This window comes from Gallinula chloropus (genome assembly GCF_964237585.1).
Source record: "Gallinula chloropus genome assembly, chromosome: Z".
Lineage (NCBI taxonomy): Eukaryota > Metazoa > Chordata > Aves > Gruiformes > Rallidae > Gallinula > Gallinula chloropus.
Genome location: NC_140089.1, coordinates 61976761 through 61998882, shown reverse-complemented (window position 1 = coordinate 61998882; position 22122 = coordinate 61976761). Strand labels below are relative to the sequence as shown.

Below are 22122 nucleotides of genomic sequence, written 5' to 3'. Positions count from 1 at the left end.
GCTGGGTCAGCTCTGAGGTCAGACAGACAAGATACACAAACAGGGGGGGGAAAAATAGGAGGGGATGTTTGGGGTGAAGTCACAACATGGATTTTGCAGAAACTGCACATACACACTGAAATTATTTCCTGTGACTTTCACAGGTCTGTGTTACAAAATTTCTTTACAAAATTAAACTTCAATAAACGAAGAGAGAGTTATGTCACTCAGCAACAGATTTGTTAAAGATTCTCAAAACCATTACTTCTCTGAAAATAATGGAGCTACGGTTTTACCATTTATTTGTAATAACTGGTACCAGTTTTTATACCAAGTTCATCTGGACTGACAGCTGACACATCAACTTCAGGCTAAAGCTATTTGAAATGGCAGAGCTGCTGTATTTAATCCCCCCTCTGGCACTCATGCATAATGCAAAACCCAAGCAGACACCTAAAAACCGGTGCTAAGTCTAGTCGGCCTGGGATAGTCAAAGGAATTCAAGGGTAACAGGGTCTCATTTGCCATTACAGTTCAATAGCAAACAGCAGCCTAACTCCCACGAGCTCCACTGAAAGTCCCCACCGGCAAATCCCATAGCACCTCTTTGTCTCTAATGATGCTCCCATGGTTTCCATGTGGATTCATTAGCGACAGCCGATTCCTCCGGTAACTCCAGGCACCTCAGCCTTTCCTCTTGGTGAAAGGCACTAGGATTGGTTTTGATTGTTTGGGGGGTGGGGGCGTTAGGTCCTACTTTTCTAATTTGTGGTGGATTTTACATACTGAGGGTTCAGTTCTTTGTGGAGCTGATGGATGGTTGACAGAAAGGGAACGCCACTTGACAGCACCAGACCTGCCAGGGCAGTGGCAGCCCTTTGCCCTGTGGACTGCCAGGACACACTGCTGCCACACAGGTTCACACTGCTCAGTATAGAAAAAACAGCATCTGTAAGTTTTGAGGGTCTGAGAATAACTGTCAGGGGTTTCACTGGGAGTCAATTTCTCGAATACCATCAAGACACAAGGCCTCTGCATCCCAGTAACTCTGATTTCACATTGGCAAGCTGAATTTGGTACCAGGTCTCAAAAGACACTGGGGAAGGTATTTTGACCCTGAAGCTACCAAGGAAAAGAGGAGCCTAATCCATTTTCCATCTGACTGAATAAGGCAGGAAATCAATCTGAGAATTGTAATACTGCTATTTACTTTTAACCAGCCTGCCCCCTTTGAAAAAGCAGGAGCTCTTTTTTGCATTTCTTAGGCAAACAAGCAACTTAATGAATAAGAAGTCTTTTGTCTAAAAGCAGATGAACAATTATATCATAATAAATCCTACGTTAATCTTCTCATCAGCTTTTGGAGCCTTTTTTGTTTGTTTTATGACACAGAGAAAAGAAAGAACTCAAAGTCTGTGATGAGTAAGATCCTCAACATAACTCTTCTTCATATTTAATACATTGGATTTTTGATGATGGTAAAATTACTAAAAATGCCATTCCACTGCATGTTTCTGTTCTTTGTTTAGTTGCTGGGTTAGGTGAAACAATAAAATTCAGTTTTCAGGTTTGACTTCATACTACTTTAGAAAAGTTTAGTCTAGACAATTTGGACAAAATTCTTGACCAAGACAACATCTAGTTTTATTCCACCAAAACTATTCCATAATGGTTCCAACTCATTTAATTGATACTGATCATAAAGCTTTAGGTTTTGGAGTCATGAGATCATCGAATCACAGAATCATAGGGGTTGGAAAGGACCTCAGAGATCATTGGGTCCAACCCCCCCTGCCAAAGTAGCTCCCTAGCTCATATTGCACAGATGGGCGTCCAGACGGGTCTTGAATATCTCCAGAGAAGGAGACTCCACCACCTCCCTGGGCAGCCTGTCCCAGGGCTCTGTCACCCTCACTGGGAAAAAGTTCTTCCGCATGTTGGTGCAGAACTTCCTGTGCTCCAACTTGCAGCCATTGCCCCTTGTCCTGTCTCCACAGACCACTGAAAAGGGGCTGGACATTTCCCCCTGCATCCCATACTTAAGATATTTATAAACATTCATAAGGTCCCCTCTTAGCCTTCTTTTCTCCAGGCTGAAGAGTCCCATCTCACTCAGCCTTTCCTCATAGGGGAGAAGCTCCGGCCCTTAATCATCTTTGTAGCCCTTCTCTGTACTCTCTCCAGGAGATCCCTGTCTTTTTCATACCAGGGAGCCCAGAACTGGACACAATACTCCAGGTGGGGCCTGACCAGGGCAGAGTAGAGGGGGAGGATCACCTCCTTTTACCTGCTGGCCACACTCCTCCTGATGCCCCCCGGGATCCCATTGGCTCTCTTAGCCACCAGGGCACACTGCTGGCTCATGGCTGCCAATTTTTTCCTTTATTTCCTTTACTCAGTAAATGCACATTCTAAATTCTAACAATTCTAAAATTTAACCTACTTCCATGGCTGTGTTATCAGTTGTGTTGTCTTTAAAGCACACGGCTTCTGAACTATTTTTGGCATGTTGTTTTTTTAATACATCTCAATAAGAGCAAATTTAAAATAGGTCTGACTTAAAATCATAACTTGTCTGTGCATTAAATACCCACAGTCTCACCCTGTGAGGGCATACTGCCTGACAGCTGTCTGCTTCTGCTTAATATTTATTTAGGTATGAATTCCCTATTAAACTGTCTTTGTGTTAAGCTTTGAAGCTTTAGATGGTCAATTATAGGCGCGCACACACGGTCCAACAGGTACTTTGCTAACAACAAACACATGTTTTATTGACCTACTTCTTTTCCAGCTCGTTAAACACAGCTGCACTCAGATGATCAAGAGAAAATAACCATAAAACCCCAAGAACACCCTTCCTACAAAGGATCACAAGGAACATGGTGGCCACTGCTCCACCCATGGCAGCAGCGCCCACGCAGGGCACCTCTCCAGGGGCAGGGGCAACTTGACTTGCCAGTCAACAACTTGACTTGCTGACAACAGTGTGGAACCCTGGTAAAAACCCACAGCCACCTCGATCGGGTGTCTAACCTGGGTGTATCTCAGGTGGGCTGCAACTGGTTCCCACCCCACCACCCGATCATCTGCAGAAGACATGTGGCTGGCAGGCTCAAGACAAAACAAACTGTGGTTGGTGGGTATCGCTCCCGCTTGAGTGTTTGCTGGAAAGGCATAAATCCCATAAAGTTACAGACCTAAACAGCGTTTCCAAAGACTAGGCAGACAATGAAACCAGACCCTGCTTCTGCTGCCACACCCCCACACACCCTTGCCTGCCATCCCATTTGCACCCCACAGGTAAAACACTGCATCAGGCTTCCTTTCCTTCCTTCCCTCATGAAGAAACAAACATTCAGCGCTAGCCCTGAAAAAACGGTGTGCCTGGCACATGAATTCACTCCCTTTGAAACACGGCGGGGGGGTGGGGGGGGGGCGGACACATTTACACATCAAAACTACTCTTTTGAGCTCCCTGTTACCACAGACAGACATTAATGTGCAGATTAACTTTGCTTCATAGTTTATGGATGGTTTTGGTTTGGGTTTTTTGCGGGTTCTTTCTTTAAATCAACAATTTTGCTTTGAAATGAACATTAAATCAAAGAGCTTGGCAAACAATGGGTTTTGTCCCCAGTTTTTGGCTGGTCTTTCAAATACAATACAAAGGCGCGTGATCCAGACTTGGACAAGTATTTTCTGGAGTAGCAGAAGGGCACAACTTCTACAAAAGCCGAAAGGTCATTTGTAAATCACTCTCAAGTTTCCTCCCAAGCACCTCAGTTTCACATGGCAGTTTCACAACAACAGACCAGATCTATCACGACTTACTCATAAAAGCTGATGAGATCAGAACTCAAAGTAAGTGGCAGAGGAATTGGAACCAATATATAGAACTGCTGCAGAAGAAAAAACTAAGGCAAAGCACCTGTTTCAAATCAATTACATGCTAATCTTACCCTCAAATGGAAGCTGCTGCTTATTGATTAATGCAGGAAGAAATATGGGCACTACTACATGAGTGAGCATCTGAGAGAACCCTCTTATCTGATAAGCCACGGAGATACTTGTTCTCCCAGGAGCTCAAAATGCAGGGAAATTTTTGTCAGAGTTTTGACTAGAGTTTTAGTACTAGCACAGTCATTTTTCTCCGGTTTTAGTCAGATTGGCAGGAAGTATATGCACTGATGTTTGTTTCTTGCAGTCCTTAAAACAAACATAAAAATATTGAATATTTGCACATTCCCCAAGCTTTGCATTGGAAAAACAGGAAGTTTCAGGGTGGGTTCAAGTATTTTGAAATGGGTGCCCTTTTCACTTGTTTGCTAAATGCTCTGTGAACATATAACTGCTGTGGAAAAGGTTTGCATAAAAGCTAAAGGAAAGACTGTACATCAAAGCCAGAAAAAAAAAAGAACAATTATCAAAGAAGCCTGTGCCTTCATCCTGTCAGCCAAGTGCTTTCCTTGAGTGCACGGAACGTACTTGGATGTACTTTCCTTTCTTCTGCTCCCAGTCCTTCCTGCTGTGGGCAGTGCTGGTCTTACCCTTAAGCCCAAATTCATCATCCTCTCCTCCTACCTTGCCTTTACCACAAGTTTTCTTTCTCTGGTCCTACAGCTACAACTGTGTAGACCCCAGCTCTACTTTGGTCCAAGTCCCTCCAGTGCCTTCCCATCCCCTCACTTCTTGCCCTGCAGCTCTGCACCAGCCCAACCCCACCATTTCAGGGAGCAGGTCACTTACCCATAGTGGGGGAAAAAAAATGATGCTGTGTTTTAAAACACCCTCCTGCATTCATTTTCAACATTTCAAAACCGCAGAGGCCTTTCTTAGGACCTACATCCCCTTCCCATTGCCACTGCAAGGGCAAGTTCCTCTTCATGGGAGATAACTTCTGTGCTGTTCTTGCTGTCATCAACAACTATTCTGCAATTCTCTACCTCTATTAAAAAATCCCTTTTCATCCTTTCCAAATATACCAGCTTCCTTACCTGTCACGTAGTCTTTAATGCGGAATACATTTTAAAGGCCCATGGAATTTATCTATGGCAGACTCTAAACAAATACAGCCAAATCACATTTATTTTTGTATCATTTATGTTCCAGCTCTAGATCAAACTTCCAAGGGACACTCAAAAAATCTCAGCATGTAACTGTTGGAAGTCTTCCTGTTTGACTGAACTCAAAACAACTTCCATGCCAGCAGCAAGGCTCCTCCCCACTGCTGCCCCACGAAAAATTTACACCCAAAGGAAAGTTTTCTATAGCATCTGGGGAGGCAGAACAAAATAGTCTATGAAGTCTCCTCTGGCATTTTGGCTACAGCCAATGTAATTTATGTGAAGGCAACTGGGTGCTCCTGTGATGAATGCCAGTAAGAGACAGACAATCTTTCCCAGTTTCTCAATAAATATTTAACAGCAGATGCTGCTGAGGTGGTTTTATATTACTAAGACTTCATTACTTTTACACAACATGCTACAGGCCATTTCCTGGAATATGTAAAGTATTATACTAAATAATTAAAATAAGATTGTACTTCTCAAAATAAGCTAGACAGATACACTTGGTGATTCAACTACCTGATTTAACTGGGTGTGTTTGCATACTCAGTATCTTGCAAAATTTGATGATCCATAAACAGCTTCTCCCAGCCATTAGAATGCATTATTTATTCATACTTGTGCCTCTATTTCAGGCTGTAACTCCATTACAAAGCGTACACAAAACATTTTCTAATGTACTAAAGCAGGGCATGCAACCAGGTCTCCACCACAGATCACATTACCTGTGGAAAACACAGACCTCCCAAGGTATCTTCCTGACATCTGACAAAAGTTACCAAGACTCTTGTTTTGTGACTGCTTTTCCTGAGATAACACCTCCATCCCTACAGAGCTGCTGCCAAAGTCACAGCTTTGCACAATCCAGAGCTGGAGCTACTACACTAAAAACCAGCTGTCTGTTGAAAAGACCCCCTATCCAGGGTCTTCTGTTTCAAACTGGGCTCCTTTCCCTCCTTCTACTTCCCTGAAATGCACATCTATTTTAACCACCTTACCCAAGTAAAGAATAAACCTGCATGTAAGCAACAGGCAAGATCCAAACCATTCCAGTTTCACAGGTGCCAGCAGTTCCACTGATTTTAAGGAACACTGCACTGATGTTGCTGGAAATGCAAGCATGAGGAAAATTAGAAAGATTTGGCCATCGTCTTGTTTAAGAAGTCTGCAGGCAACATAACCCTGAGTATGGTGTGCAAATTTACACCAACACCAGTAGTACTTTAAAAGACAGGGATGGAAAGCCTCTTCACTCCTTCAAGGTGTGCGCTGTTTTAAATTTCCCTCCTAATGAATGAGCCCTAAATAAGAAGACACTAGAAAGAATAAAATCAGACAGGTATTAAACAGGAAATTCTGCACTTACATTACTGTACAATGTAAAATTAGAATGTCATTAACTGCCTTAATTAAAAGGTGATGTAACACTGCTGCATCTACTGTGGTTACATTAAAAATGAGAAAAAGTATTATGAAATGAGAAAATTAGTAACAGAACTACAAAACCCTAGTGCTGCAGAGCTGAAAAGCCAGTGTTACTTGAAATATACTAATTGCTGATGACATATAACGACATATTTTTCACTTTAGTATCACACTGCCATGTGATTTAATCCCTTTTGCCATCTGCTTTAAACAAATGGCAGTGTTATTCCCAAGAGAAAAAAAAAATATTTCCCCTGTGATTCACTTCCACCAAGTATCCCACAGACACTGATGTCTTATGGCAGAGCATGAAACTGTGTTCTGTGGTATGGAGAGGAGGCAAATTTGCTGCTATCTATCTGTTGCAGAGTTAAAAATAAGACCTCACATGTCCTAATAAATCAATGTGATTTTGAACTTGGAAGATGCAGGTACTGATGTTACTCAACCTCATGTTCTTTGATCTTTCAATTAACGTTATTCTCATGTCTTATGTTGAGTTCTGAATGGGCTCTGTGCTCACCTATGCATCTGTCCCATGCTAAAGAGTAGAAAGGATATGTTGTTCAGCACAGAAAGGGCCATCTGGAATTAAAAACATGCTCTCGATTTGGCATCTACTAAATTAAAGAAGACAAAAAGTTTAAAACAACTCCAAAAATCACATCAGCTCAGGAAGCTTCTGATAAACTGGAAGTTCCGTGGTCATGTCAACCTTTACTTTTAAAATATTTCCCTCCTTCCTCCTTCTCAAGTGACAACACAACAGAAAGACTTCACTCACCACTCAGGGCAAACAGATTAAAAACAGTGTCACTACTGAAAATTCTGTGAAACACACCAGAGAAACTCAGAGTAGGCAGTGAAGCACCTTCACATGCCATTCTGCAGGTGGTAAGGGCTTGGCCTACCACTGGCTAGGGAGGACGCTGTCTCCACAGGAGACACGAAAAGCATTTGCTGTACAAGGCACAACTACACTCCAGCTCAGAGAATGAGTGGGTCAGATGTATGCAGGAGTTCGTACAGCGGCAATAGAACAGAAGCCAACTCACAATGGTCACATATGCAGAACTGTGATGACCTTTTTTTTGTGGGAGCAAGTTATTATTTAACAGGCTCAAAATGATGAAAGCAATCTGATTTAACAAAGTCCTCAATATGGGTTCCCATTAACCACCTCCTGCGCTGGCAGGAGTAGCTATGCTTGTTTGAATAAGGTCCTCAGTTACTGAGCTTTGCCCTTTACCAAAATCCTGCGCTGACTCAGAACCACAGGGAAATGGCTTGCACGTCTTCAGAAGGCTTTTTAGCACTGTATTGCAAAGCACGTTTCACCTGGTTTTTCTCACGCTCACATCGGCTTTACGTTGTATACTTCTTCTGACTGCCACACATTCATCTCGGCGCAAATATGTGGAACGAACCAGGCCATACAGCACCATCCTCAGCCCCTCTGATGCAGACATATGCAGGTACTTTTAGACAAGGTCATTAGGCCATAACCAGTGCTAACGGTAGCCAAAAAAAAACCAACCCTAAAAACATGTTGCTCTAAACCACATGTCAATTAGCAATGGGAAACTAAAACAAATCAATCTGATCTACAGTTTTAAGAACAGGTTCAATAGAGCATAATCTGTCTCAAAGAATAGAAAGGGGATTTCTTATAAAGAAGGAGGGAAAAAATGGCGCTACAGGATGCACACATTGTTTCTGGGGTTTTTGTCTTTTCTATTGCAAATTAAGTATTTTACATCTCTAGAAACCACTTTACTTGATGAAAACCACTAAAACGGATTATTTTGCCAAAATCAAACCATCTCATCTGTTTATATGCTTATATGCATACATGTACAAATTTCTGTCTTTTAAAAAAGGTTAAAATGGCATTATTCAAATAGAGCCCTATTTTTGCTCCCTGGCTTTGCATTTGGCTGTTTATGGAGATCACCAGTTTTCCTATGTTCCCCATTAAAGATACAAACTGTTTCACAACATCACATGTAAACATCCGTCATGCTAACACTGCAAATGTCTGGGATAAAAAAAAAACCAAAACAGAACTCCCACAATGTTCAGTGCAGTTTTCCAGATCTGTCACTTTTCAACTCCGTTCCTGTAGCTACAATACCTGAATTTTAAGAAAAATAAAGGCAGTACCAGGGAACAATGCCATTCATTTCAAAGCTTAAAAGAATTAAAATTGCACTGATTCCTGAAATCAAAGAGGTGAATCCATAGGTAAATCCTAAGGCATCACTTCAGCTAGTTAACCTGGCATGTCAATTAAATGCAAGAGTAATTTATTCAATTCTCAGTCTAGTCTGACACAAAACCTATACTTCCCGATTCCTAATTAGCCAAAGTACTTGTCTTCTTTCATGCAGATAATTTCATAACCATTAGTGTAAAGCATTAACACATTTTTCTTTCAATCATATTTTCCCCCTGTTGACTGACACACCTTTTCTAGTGAGTGTACTTGTGCCAGTTTCAGCCTTGTGGGAACTTGCCCCAAGGTCTTTAGTAAAGTTCCCTCCCATACACATAAAACAATGATATATAATTATGATGCTAGCTATGTGAAGAGACATATGCCTTACCTTAGAAAATATGAATGGAAAATTATGCACTGGAGGAATGTAGCCATTTCCATTTGAGTACATTTATGAAGCTAAATTTCATAGTGCTTAACGTACAGTAGCGTAACTAACTCCTTGACAGTATGTTCAGGAGGTGCTTCTCATTAAATAATTTAAGGTTTTTTGACAGATCAGACTTCTTACAGGATGCCTAATAATTCTAGGAAAATGAATCAAACCCAAAAAATTCCTTTTGTGTACACACAAATCTTCTTATATGCAAGATATGGCCAGATCAGTACCTGGTCCATGTCTATTTCCAGTAAACCATTCTCAGTATTTCTTTCTTACTTCTGTTTTGACTTATTATTTATAAATGCTTTTTGAAATATGCTTAAGAGATTTTACACATAGATCTGGTTGAAAAATGCAGGAAAATGTCATGAAACATTCATCCACATGAAAATATTAAGTGTTTCAGCTAACTTCCAAATTCTTTCTGGCCTTTCTCTCCTTGCAACTCTGTTGGTTTTCCTTTGCAGTGATCAGAACTGACTATCTCCTGCAGAGATGTCAGGAAATGGAGGAACAAGGTCAGAGATCTTCTTAAACTCTGCTAAACATTCTGGGGAAAACAAATGGCCCAGGGGAAAAAAAAAAAAAAAAAAAAAAAAAGGCAACAAAAAGGAAATCAGCTTCTATGTATGAAATGTTCACGTTGCTCAGCTTGATTCACAGTGCATAACAACAAATGATTTACTTTCTTTCCATGTGCTGAGCCATTTGCTGGGGCTTTCGGATGCCATCTGTCTTTCAGGAGGAAGCTTAGCGTTCCTCTCATTCCCTGCTCCCTGTACAGTGGCTCCTGATGCATGACAGAAGCAAGTACTGAATCGTGCCGACTCATGCACTGCATGATCAGAGCATAAAATCCTCACCACCCTCAAATGGGACTGTGCAACGTGATGGCACATCTCTCTGAGGGGAGGCTCCCAGCCCTGCCTGCTCTAGCAATGCGCCAGGGAGTTTCACAGCACCATCTGCACCATCAGGATGCTGCAAGGATTTGCTGCACTGCTTTGCCAGGGGTGCTTTGCCACTCAGTCAAGGCAGTAACTCCATGTTTCACAGACATGACTTGGACAGAGAGAATTAATACTAGCCTGTTACTCCACCTCCTCAGCAGGCTTTGTAGCCAGTGCTGGACCCAGAGTCTGGGACTGCACTGGTGCCTCATTACCAGGGCAAGATAAGAATATCTACACAAGATGAGATGACAGCAGCTGAACACAAAGCTGGCCCATTGTAAGTGAAGGGCATCTTTACATACATAAGCTCCAACAGCTTTATCTTAGAATCAGTGCAATTAAACTAGTACAAGCTAGTTTAATTAAACCAGACACTCTCATGTGGGCTCAATAGAAAGTATCCTGGTTAGCCAGCGCAAGCTAATCCACTTTTGAGAGGTTTAAACCCACATATGTGTTCCTTTTCAAATTTGCACTGCCACAGCTAGCCTATTACTATAATGACAACTCCAGTCAAATTAGAACAAGTTTAGCCGGGGTAATTATTTACGCATTTTTAGAAATATTAATCTCTTTTACTAATCAGCTTGGTTTGCTGATTGTGGTGATGAGACTAGCTTGCCCTACCTTTGATTATAAAATGCTATTACAGCAATCCATGCACCAAGGACTAGTAAGTCGGTAGTGAATGCCTGCTTAATACATTACAAGGAGTACTAAGGAACAAGTTCCTTAATCAAAGACTTTTTGTATTTGAATAACTTTGTGATTTGACCTAAGATAATTAAAAACCATTGTATCTGTGTATGCTTTCAACTTCTGATCCTGCTGCCCATTGGTCTTTGCTGTGACCTGACCTGCCTACAGCTGGTGTGAGGACAGAAGTCGTTCTGCACTACCAGTTGCAGAAAAATGGGATCTTGGGCAGTGCTGACTTGCCATGGTTCACCTGAATTTCACAACTGTGCAGAAATACCCCATCAAATTAATTAATCCATTACAACAAAAGGACACCACTGTCCCTTCAGACTTTTAGCTACTGTGGTTTTCACATGCTACTCTACAACTCTCACAATAATGAAAGAATGAGGACACCAAGCCAGATCAAAACTAGCGCTGTGCAACACGAGAAATAAAACCCAGGAAGTTTAGAGTTTCCCATTAGCACAGTTTTAAGTCCTTCAGGACTTAAATCTTCAGTGCAACATAGTGGCTTCTTCTACTTTGGTAGCCACCATCAATAACTGGCAAGCAACCTATTTATCTTTGGGGGTTCTGGTAAAATACAAGAATAAGGACAGTTAAGAGCTGTTTTTACTAACATAGAAACTTATTGTCAAAGATCGTATTATTCTGCCAAAGAGATGTAATTTTCTTTCCACAGCTACAGTCTTTCAAGGTATTTTTTCATTTCGTTCTCAAAGAAGAAAGAAGATGGTGTTTGAACACTGAATATCATCTTAAGATGGTAAACCAAAAGCTGTTCTAAACAGAACTCATCAAGTAATGTACATATGTTCTGAAATAGACAATAAAATGCACTTGAGATAGCAAAAGCAACTTCAACTCACAAAAAAAAAAAAGTCTTTGGAGAGAACAACATTCTGAGTACTGTTACTGCAGACACAAACGGGGGTGTGTTCAAAAGTTTTCTGGTTTTCTGTTCTACTCATTTTCTCACCTATCCTCAGCAAGCTTGCAAAGTAGCATGCAATTGTTTTAGCAAATTCTACTGCTTCCGCTGCTACCGAGCCATCCTTGCTCCTAGGACTATTAATTCTAAAAGGTGCCAAACTGCCCATGCTATTTGTTAATTAAATAAAGTGTTAATTACCATTATTAAAGGCATCCTTGTTGCTTTTGCAGGAAAAAGACATCTGCTCGTAAGAACCAGTGGATTTCCACAGTGCACTGGTTAACGCTGGCTGACAAGAAGTGTCTGTTTTGAGGTCCATCTGATTTTCACTATTCCTTGCTATATCAGAATTTGAGTGGTTCAGCCCACACACACCATCCTCATAAAGGAGAGAAGAATCTGATCTGTTAAGGCTGCTTAGAGACACACACACTACAGCTTCATTTAAGTAGAATGTATTTTCGTGAGGTAAGCTGTTCGACTGATTATGTCCCATTATCTGTAGAAGGGAAAAACAAAACAAAACAAAACAAAAAACAACAGAACAGCATTTTCCCCTTTGCCCAGCACCAGGACCATAAAATCACCAAACACCTAGAGTTGGAAAGGACCCAAAAGATGTCAAGTCCAACTCTCCGCTCCTCACAGGTCTACCTGCTAAACAAGCATCATCCTGAAGAATCCTTGTACTAGGATACACAAAATTAACTGCCAGACCAAATGGGAATTCATAGCAAACTCATCTAATTTCCCAGAAGTTAAATTCAAAACATGTTAAATTGGATTCATGTTTGGTAATAAATAAAAATAACCTAATTCATTTTGCCTTAGCTCCCCTCAAAACACAGGAAACCTCAGTAATAATTGCAAAACAGCACATAATAAAGGGTCACTACCTGTGATGCGCTGAGCTCTGCTGACTCCCTTCATGGTCTTAATATTTTGCCCCATGGCTCAACAAAGTACCACTTCACATATGTAAATCTGTGTACACTGTAATCCAAAAATAACACTGTACCTCACACAGACAGGTAATCACTGAGAACAGGACTGCAGCAGTCAAACTGGGGATGGCAAACAGCATTCAGCAAGCACCCATGGTTCCCAGGATCTGAAAATATAACTCCTGCAAAGACTCCCTGTCTGCAGGTGTTGTATCAAGACCAAGCTCACAAAAAAGCAGGAGTAGCAGTGTGACATACTGTAACGTTTGACCACCCAAAACTAGCTAGCTTCAGTGTAATGGCAAAACCACTGGCTTAGGAATACTGGTTGACTAGCAATCACTCAACCAGCTTTGCTGCTAAGAGTATGGTAGTGGAACATGCAGGAGAAAGACAATCATAAGGCCTGGAATGCATCCGAGGCCATGTAAATGAAATAAAAATTAATAAAAATACAAGTAATCTTACAAATGAAATATTAGTTTAAGAACTACTGTTCTTTGACACTCAGCATTTCATTATTTTGCCTCTCCATCTGTGCAATCCTGGCCATCCCTACACAGGCATATTGTCCAAATTTCTTTCCTCAAAAGATTTCAGAAGTCACATCCATTAAAGCTGATGGGCAACTTCAGTTTGGGCTTTATCATCCACTACTTGAGCACTGACAAACAAGTCAAAATTGTACCACAAGCTATACATAAGAAGTGCCTTTGTTGGTTGGGCTGGACAAGCATATATGGATAAGGCATGTTCACACGGTGTTCACACGAGCTGGATGAAAAGGGGGAGGTCAGAGGCCAATCCTTCACTCCCTCATGCAGGCACATGCTTAGATGTCAAATGGTTACTGCTTGTTATGGGTCAGCTGCCAGCTAAAAAACTAGGGAAGTGATGGCCTGAAGAAGGGCTCTACAGGTTTTCTTGTGAAAATGAAAACCTGAGGGAAAAAAAACAAAACCCTGTTTGGGTCAGAGAGCTTTCAGTGTATGTAAAAGCCAGGCAAAATGTTTTGATTTTCAGATGCTTTATAAACAGTAATGAAAATCAAGACAGTACCCACTGAGGCAGGGACTAAGAGGCCAGGTCTCACCTGGCAGTTGAGCACCCAGACCGCTGAGTTCAGATTCAGCCTCTACCCTTTACTCTCAACCAAAACTCAATCATTTTTGTATTAAATTAAATGCTTATGCAGATTCAGAGCTATTTTAAATTGCATTCCCCAATAATGACCACTTCCAAGGAATTATACTGTCAGGAATGGAGCCACACATCAATCTCTTCCCCTAAGAGGATGTTTGTTTCAGGGGAGTAGGACACCCACTTGTCTACAATCTCCTTTCAGGCAGTTGCAGAGTGGTAAGTTCTCCCCTCTGCTTCCTTTTCTCCAGGGTAAACAACCCCAGTTCCCTCAGCTGCTCCTCATAAGACTTGTGCTCTAGACCCTTCACCTCCTTTGTTGCCCTTCTTTGGACACGCTCCAGTGCCTCAATGTCCTTTTTGTAGTGAGGGACCCAGAACTAAACACAGTACTCAAGGCCCAGCCTCACCAATGCCGAGTACTGGGGGTCAATTACTTCTCTAGTCCTGATGGCCACACCATTCCTGATACAAGCCAGGATGTTGTTGGCCTTCTTGGCCACCTGGGCACTCTGCTGGCTCATATTCAGATGTCTGTCAACCAACACCTTTTCTCCTGGGCAGTGCTGCATGGTGTTGTGACTGAGGTGCAGAACATGGCACTCAGCCTTTTTGCAGCTCATACAGTTGGCCTCATCCCATCCACCCAGCCTGTCCAGATCCCTCTGTAGAACCTTCCTACCCTCCAGAAGATCAACAGTCCCAGCCAACTTGTCTGCAGATGTATGGAGGGTGCCCTTGATCCCCTTGTCCCAGACACTGGTAAAGTTATTAAACAGTAACAGCCCTCATTATGTTACCAACCAACAAAACCCAAATGCACTAGTCTGTTTGTCAAGGAAAGTCTTTCTAGGTCTGCAGTTGGGGAACTACACACCTTATAGCTCCCTGTGGATGACAACAGGCTACTTTTTTGACCATGCTTCCAGTGCCAGAGGAGCTTCTTCTGCATTTTCACACTTTCTCTTTCTCTCTCCACCATTTTCTGGCCCTCCTGGAGCCTCTCCAGGCTCTGATGGTACTCCTGCAACTGTAGTAACAGTCTCTGTTGGTTCCTCTCCAGCAGTTCCTCCTGGCACCTGTACTCCCTCTCCCGCTGACTCAGTCGGCCCTCCCTTGCCTCCTGCTCCCGCTGCCGCTGGTCGCATTCACGCAGCCACCGCTGCTGCTCTTGCTGAAATTGCTGCTTCAATTTGTGTATGTTGGCCAGCTCCACCCTTTGTTTTTCCAGATTCTGGGATTTTTCTTGTTCCAGGAGGAGGTTTAGCCGAGAACCATAGCCCCGACCGATCTTCTCATTCTCTTGCAGGAGTAACCTATGAAGCTCTCTGTGGCTGTCCTGGATAGCTAGTGCTGCCTAGATACCACAACAAAATCAGACACAAATGTTTATATATTAGCATTAATCCATTTCTGTATTTTTACACAGAAGCACTATATAAAAATGTTTCAATTTCCTGTAATATCAGCACTTAATGCTTTTTGGGAGATTATTCTTCATGCACATAGAGAAAATACTGTATTTATGCCTTTACCAAGAGATATTCCTAAAAGCACTCAACCATTTCAAGCACTTTTAATGCAGCTTCTGGTTTACACTTAGTATCATTATATATGTTTATGTTGAAGCTGTGCATATGCACTTCAATTACAGCTGGGGTCCTGTTCTGTCAGGGGATGTTAAGACACATAGGAAAAATGATTTTTCATGGTTAAAGAGGGCATTAAGGCACTGGGAATGCTACACTCAACAAAGTATTCCTAACACAGATGCGGCTTGTATGGATAAAAATGTACTGTTTCCAGTACACCTCCCACCAACCCTAAGGCTCTCCTTGCTAACTTGCAACAGCGTGGTCCTATAGGCACCTGCCATCACAGCCATGTCATCAGGACCGTGCTGGTACATGGACCTGATTGAGATATCTATGCTGGCAGAAATCTGCAATACAGATTAGTTTTGATGTTTCAACAGTTTATTTTACAACCAGGAGGGTTATATTCAGTCCTTCACAGGGACGTTGTCATACTGTTTATGTTAAAGACTGTGACATCCTCCAACAGCTCAAAAATAAATAGCTGGGATTAAGAAGAAAGTAAAGCAAGAAAGCCCTAGACCTGCTGGGACACTTACTGCACAGCCTATCTTCAAGAGCTGACATGGGAGTCTACTTCAGCAGACATTCCCAGGGAATGTCCACAGCTGCATTACCCCATGCTGTCCACCACAGAAAGAATTTTTCACTTTTTGCAGCATGCAGTTCCCACTTTTCTTGACTCTTCCGCAAGTATCAGGATCATTACAGTGATTTGTAAACAGAGCAAGGATGGGATCCTCTGCTTGTTTCTCTGCACCTATACTGCCAATTCATGGTCTGAATAATTGAGGCACGATCCCAAGCCTTAAATTTACTGACCCTCTGTTTTTCAATTTTTAAAAAAATCTGCCTGGATTACAAGCTTTTTTATTTTGCTTTTGCACTGCTTCAATCCACTTAATTTCTAAGACCAAGGTTTCCAGTGTCATTATCAAATACATCAATGTCTTTAAGGTAAAAAATTAAATGTATTCAAATGGAAAAAATTAAAATAAAGCTATAAAACTGCACCTAAATAAGAAAAAATCAAACTATTAGAACTTAGCAAGAACGAGGCAAAATCTTCAGACTAAGGCCCCACAGCATATAAACAATGAATTGAGATTGTTATATCTAAGATGGGTTGAGTTTGCTATCTAAGTGGCATGGGCACTCTTTACTAGTAGCCAGGAGAAGTTCTAAACAAAATACTAAAACTTTTCAATATATTGAACTATAATTTCATAAATCTGTACCTTAAATTATATCTGTTCAGTTAGAGCCATCCTTTTACTTTTCCCTTAGATTTTTGCACTGTACATCATTCTTTGTGGGCAGAAGGAGTTGATCTCCAAACAACCAAGCATTTTTTGCTTCTTAAAAGGAACCTACCACTGATGTAGAATAAAAACGTATGATATGACAACTTATGCAACAGTTGGTAGGGATGAATATCCACTGACATAATGTCTAAAAGGGCAAGATTAAAACCTTAAGGAGTAAGTTATTAAGACTAATTATTCTACAAAGTATGCAGTGGAGTAGTCACCTGTATGCTGTACAAGAGACGGGTTAAGTTCTGGATAGCTTGTACAATCTAGAAAATAAAAGAGAAGGATTTTCAAAGGTTTGACCACTGAAGGTTTGACCACTGTTAACTAAATAGTTACTACAGTCTGTCTGGAGTTTAAATAAACTCACCTCTGTCCCTGTAGATCCTTGGAAACTCATACTTCCTCCCTAAAATAAACACATGTTGCTTTAAAAACTAGTTTTTAACTTTAGAATTGTATCATCTAGGTAATTTTTTTTTGGTACTAGTGGAGACATTCATATCACTAATATATGCAGTGCTGAGTCAAACCTTTTTGTGGGTATGTGAGAAAAGACAGAAACAAAACCCTATGAAGGCTAATAATTCATCAACACTGGAGTTTCCGTGGAAATCACTAGAGATTCTAAGCACAACTGTAAAAACAAGAATATTTCATCCACAATTTTAATCCTCTCATGACTAATGCTACACAGAAAAGACATTTCCATTCATTCTTTGTTTACTTGACAGTTTTGAAATACAGTAACCAGACTTCTGTATATACAGCACAGTGGGTTTAGATTACTTATTCAAGGATGAAACAGGACAAGACTCTTCAAAAACAGAGACAATGCAGCAAGAAGTTAGTTGAAGTCATGTTAGCGCATTACTGTGAATGCCTTAGAAGTGCTGTGAGGTGCTGAGCAAAGGCTGCATCCTGCCATACTCCGCAGAACACACCAGCATGTTTGCTGTTATCCACTGAAGCAAGCCTCAGCCACTTCACATTTCCCACCCTGCTCCCCTTTCCTAAGAAGCCTTCTAAATTTACGTGGTGAAGCCACCCATAATCCCTTCAGCATGAAGAACAGCTCCTCTGAGAAAGATAAGGTGAAATGGTGGAGAAATAAAACACAATCCCTTCTGAGGCTACACTGAAAAGACTTCCTGTATGATTTTTCCTTTATTTTTTTCAGAGGAGCAGAGGAGGGTTTGGGGAATATTTTGTCTCTCTCTTAAATCTCCAAAGTTCTCTACTGAGGCTCATTTTCCACCACAGAGAGCAAAGCAGCTGCTCCATTTAGCTGCGATAACTGAAAATGAAGATGAAAAAGGCCAGGCCCCAAAATACAGCTCAACACAGACAAGCTAGGGGTAAAGGGAGCACCAGCTGCAGCATTTCCTCCACTCCTCTCTCTCTCTCTCTCATTACCTCTTTTCAGTATGTTCCTCCATTTCCCCTCCACATTTCCACTCCCTCTTCCTCTTCTCCTTGTACCCATGAGCCACACAACTGCTTGGTTCTACTGCGAGAAGCAGAGGACTTTGCACCGATGCCTCTGTACAGCACAAGGACTGACACAAGGGAGCTCCACCTTCCCTTTGCTGGGTAGCCAAGATGAGCGGCAGGCAAGGAGGAAGAGCAAGGCCAAGAAGGGCAGACAGGAGGAGATGTGGGCAGGGAGCACAGTGAGTGTATGAAGGAGAGCTTACATGCTGAACAAGAGTGGGGTTTCTTTCAGCTCTTCAAGCCCTTTTTAATTTAATAAAGGAAGTGCACAGAAGGACCGAAGGCTTAGCTGCCTTTGGCATGGCCAAGGGGCAGCGGGTGGCCAGCCCAAGCGTCTGTGGTCCCCTCACTGCATCACCACTTGTGTGCTGTGGGATGAATCCAAGGCAGGTTTAGTAAAGCTCACCAGGGTAAAAACAGCAATTGCACCACTACAGATTCAGCACAGACCCTGTGTGTCCAGCCAGATCGACATCTAACTCCCAAGCTGGAGATTTTCATTCTATCTTTTGGGCTCTTTGTTTCCCATGCTAGCTGCTCTAAGCCCAGTTCTACCACCCCTCGACCCTAGACCTGCACAGCCGGCCACCAAAGGCAGGAAGATGGACATGCTTTGCCCCTGAAAGTCCTTGCTTTGCCTCTTATGTTTGCTCATTCTGCCACCTCCTGGTTATGCCTGATTCTGACATGGCAAGATGTGACATGAGTCTTGCTCAAATAGGCCAGATCAGAATAATAAATTAGGGTGCAAGAGTTTGCTATAGATCCTTCCAGTCTAGCTGCAGGTCAAAAGTAGGGTTAGCTTCAAAGCTAAATCAGTTTTCCTAGGGCCTTCTCCAGCCAAATCCAGGAAAAAAACAAGGATATAGACTCCACAAGCTCTCTGGACAACTTGTTCCTGCTTGATCACCCTCATGGTAACTTTTCTCCCTTACATACAACTATAATTTTCCTTGTTGCAACTTGCAGCCTTTGGTGCTGATCCATTTGCTGCGCATCTCTCACAAATGCCTGGTTCTGACTTCTCTATAAGCCTAATACCAATGTTTTCATGTGGCTTTTAATGGGCTGTGCCCCTTTATCCTCTGTTAGGTTATTTTATTTCTCCTCACCTAGCTCCCGTGCTCCCTCACTTGGGCTTTTGTTTTCATCCCATTTTTTTTCCACACACACTGCTCTTCCTACTGCCTTCTAAGACAGCAGTCCAGTAAGTAAGATGACCTGAACAAGGCAATGTTATAGGGAGTAAGTGTATCAGCAAGAGTCTTCCAGCAACAGCTAGGAAAAAAAACACCCCAAGGTATCAGGCATACAAGCCTTCTTTCAGATTGGATGTAAAGACAGCATGCTAATGCTAAGCATCTCCTTTTCTAACAAACTTTGCTTTCTATTTGGAGTCATGTATCTTCTGTTCTTGTTTATCCTCTATTCTTTTTGTGGATCTGTTTCTCCACCTAAGGACTCCATGATTACAGTCCCGTTTATTTCCACAAGATAACTCATACTGCTCTTACTCTAACACTCTGCTGCAACATGAAATCTGCCATTCCAAATTGTGCCCAGAACTGACTTTTGATTCTGCTTTTTCCCCAGAGCTGTTTATGAGTTATAGGACTTTGAAAAATAGGTGTTTCTCTTCTATTTTCTAATTGCTCCTTTTTGTTTTAATTCCAAATTCTGAAGCAAGCTGGTATAAGACAAGATGTCCAATTTTATGTGCTTGTTCTCAGGACAAGGTTCTTCCAATGTACACAGGTCTTCCTTGTATTAGCTCTGTCATTGCAGGAGACTTTCATCATCCTGTCAATAGGAGGAGGGAGTAAAGGAAATGCTATTGTCAGCTCCACATTGGCTGTATTGAATGATGACAGCAGAGAACCAGGCACTTAACTGGCCCACACAAGTGGTACAAAAACACCGTGGCTAATATTACAATCCACTGATCTGTAAGCCTGGCAGGAAAATTGTCCTATGTTTGGATTGTGTATGCTTGCTTTTTAAAAATTCATTATTAATTTCAGTGACCACTATTAAATTGAATTATCTGGACCTGGGTGAAATGTGACTATACCATGCTTCATGTTTTGGAACAGTCTTTAGAATCCTCACAAAAATTTGGACAGCATTTACGTTCCCAGTACCCAGAGTGCTATGTGCAACACAGGAAGAAAAATCAGTTACAATACCTTATCCTCTAGACTGGCACCTGCCATTTCTTTTTCAATACTGAGATCGATTTCAGATGATTCTTCAACTTCTTTTATTTCCGCATCTAACAAATAAAGCCCCAATAAAATGCACAAGAAAGGAATGAAAATTCTGACTAGAGAAACAGAGAGCGCACAGTTTTACAGCTGAAAATAAAAGTTAAATGTAATTTGAAGTTACACAATGGATTCTAGGCTGGGAAAAATCTGTATTTGGAAGCCTGGATACCACAGTTCGGACTCACCAGTTTTCCTACCTTGCAAAATTAGTAGTGCTTCACTTATCAGAGTTTGTAGACAAGTGTAGCCATACCACTAAAAATGCTCTGCAGCAATGTGTTTTCCAGGACTTTATTTGCATTTTTGTTAAAATAAATCCATGCTATAACTTTTACAGGTGAAATTAGTGAAATGTAAATCTTGTTTTTCAGGCCAAAAAATCAATTGATGGGAAATGGCCTATACTACAATACAGATTTGCTGTGAGGCTGAGCAACAATGACAAAAAAGCATATGGAGACACACAATCTGACTCAATATTGCTGAATGCAGTGCTACAGAAAAGGTACAGTGAATGCCAACCACCAATCTAACAATTAATTTATATTACAATTTATAGTATCTGACCATTTCCCCCAAGACAATTTTTATGATGTCATTTTCTACTGATTCTGCCACAGACCGAGAAAGATTTCCAAAAAATCCATAATCCTGGATCAAGTACTTTATCAGTCAGAATACTCACCACCAGGAAGAGATTTGAAGATTTCATTTGCACTAAATCTGTGCTTCACACTTAACTCTTCAGTAGTTTCCTCTGGTGATCTGTCTGGTTCACTCACTTGTGATGTCAGTACAGCAACATGGAGACTTTCAACTAGAGAGGAAAACATACAGAACTACAGAGGCCCCTTAACCAGCTCCTTAATGCATACATCAATTACACAGAATAACTTAATTGGAAGTCAATTTTGGAGGTCATCTAGTCCAACACTCACAAAGCTGGTTAAACAAAATTGGGTTGCTCAGAGCTTTGAACATCTCCAAAGGTAAAAACTTCACAGCCTGTCTTGGCAACATGTTCTGCTTTTTGACCACCTTCATGGTACAGAATTTTTCTTTTCATTTAGTTGGAATTGCTCATGTTCCAACCTGTTGCCTGTTGTCTCTTGACCTATCACCATGTGTCTCCACAAAAAATCTGGCTTCTTTGTATTCTGTTAGCTAGCTAAGGACAGCAAGTAGATCCCACCAGGGCTTATTCTCTCAAACCTGAACAGAACAATTGTTCTGGTTTTTGGGTTCTGTTTCTAGTAGCTGGTATATTGCCCTGGTTTGTATTGAGAATGATGTTGCTAGCACACTGATGTTTTAGTTGTTGGTAGGTAGGTGTAGTGCCTACTACAGTAGTCAAGGACTTTTCAGCTTCTCACCCCCTGATAGGTGCAGAAGAAGTTGGGAGAGCACAGCCAGGACAGCTGATCCAGGTTGGAAAAAGGGGTATTCCCTGCCATATAACTTCATGTTCCGTAAATAAACGGGGAAGCTAACTAGGAGGTAGACTGGGCATTGGGTTTGGGCTTTTTCCTCCCACATCTGGTGATCAATTATATTATTTGTGGATCACATTTTTTTAAATTGTTGCCACTAATATTACTCCTATTATTACTACTATATTTCTTTTTTACCCTATTAAACTATCTTTATCTC

The 22122-nt window shown here is 41.5% G+C and overlaps 1 protein-coding gene across 1 annotated transcript in view; it reads right to left on the bottom strand.

Annotated features, from left to right (window-relative positions):
* ARHGEF28 (Rho guanine nucleotide exchange factor 28) overlaps window positions 1-22122 on the bottom strand; it is a gene marked incomplete at its 3' end in the record, with an annotated part of 127340 nt that overhangs the window by 5238 nt on the left and 99980 nt on the right. The window contains 6 exon segments of the mRNA XM_084278063.1: window positions 11918-12218; window positions 14681-15160; window positions 16930-16977; window positions 17082-17120; window positions 20392-20477; window positions 21158-21289. Coding sequence (XP_084134189.1) covers window positions 11918-12218; window positions 14681-15160; window positions 16930-16977; window positions 17082-17120; window positions 20392-20477; window positions 21158-21289 — 1086 coding nt within the window.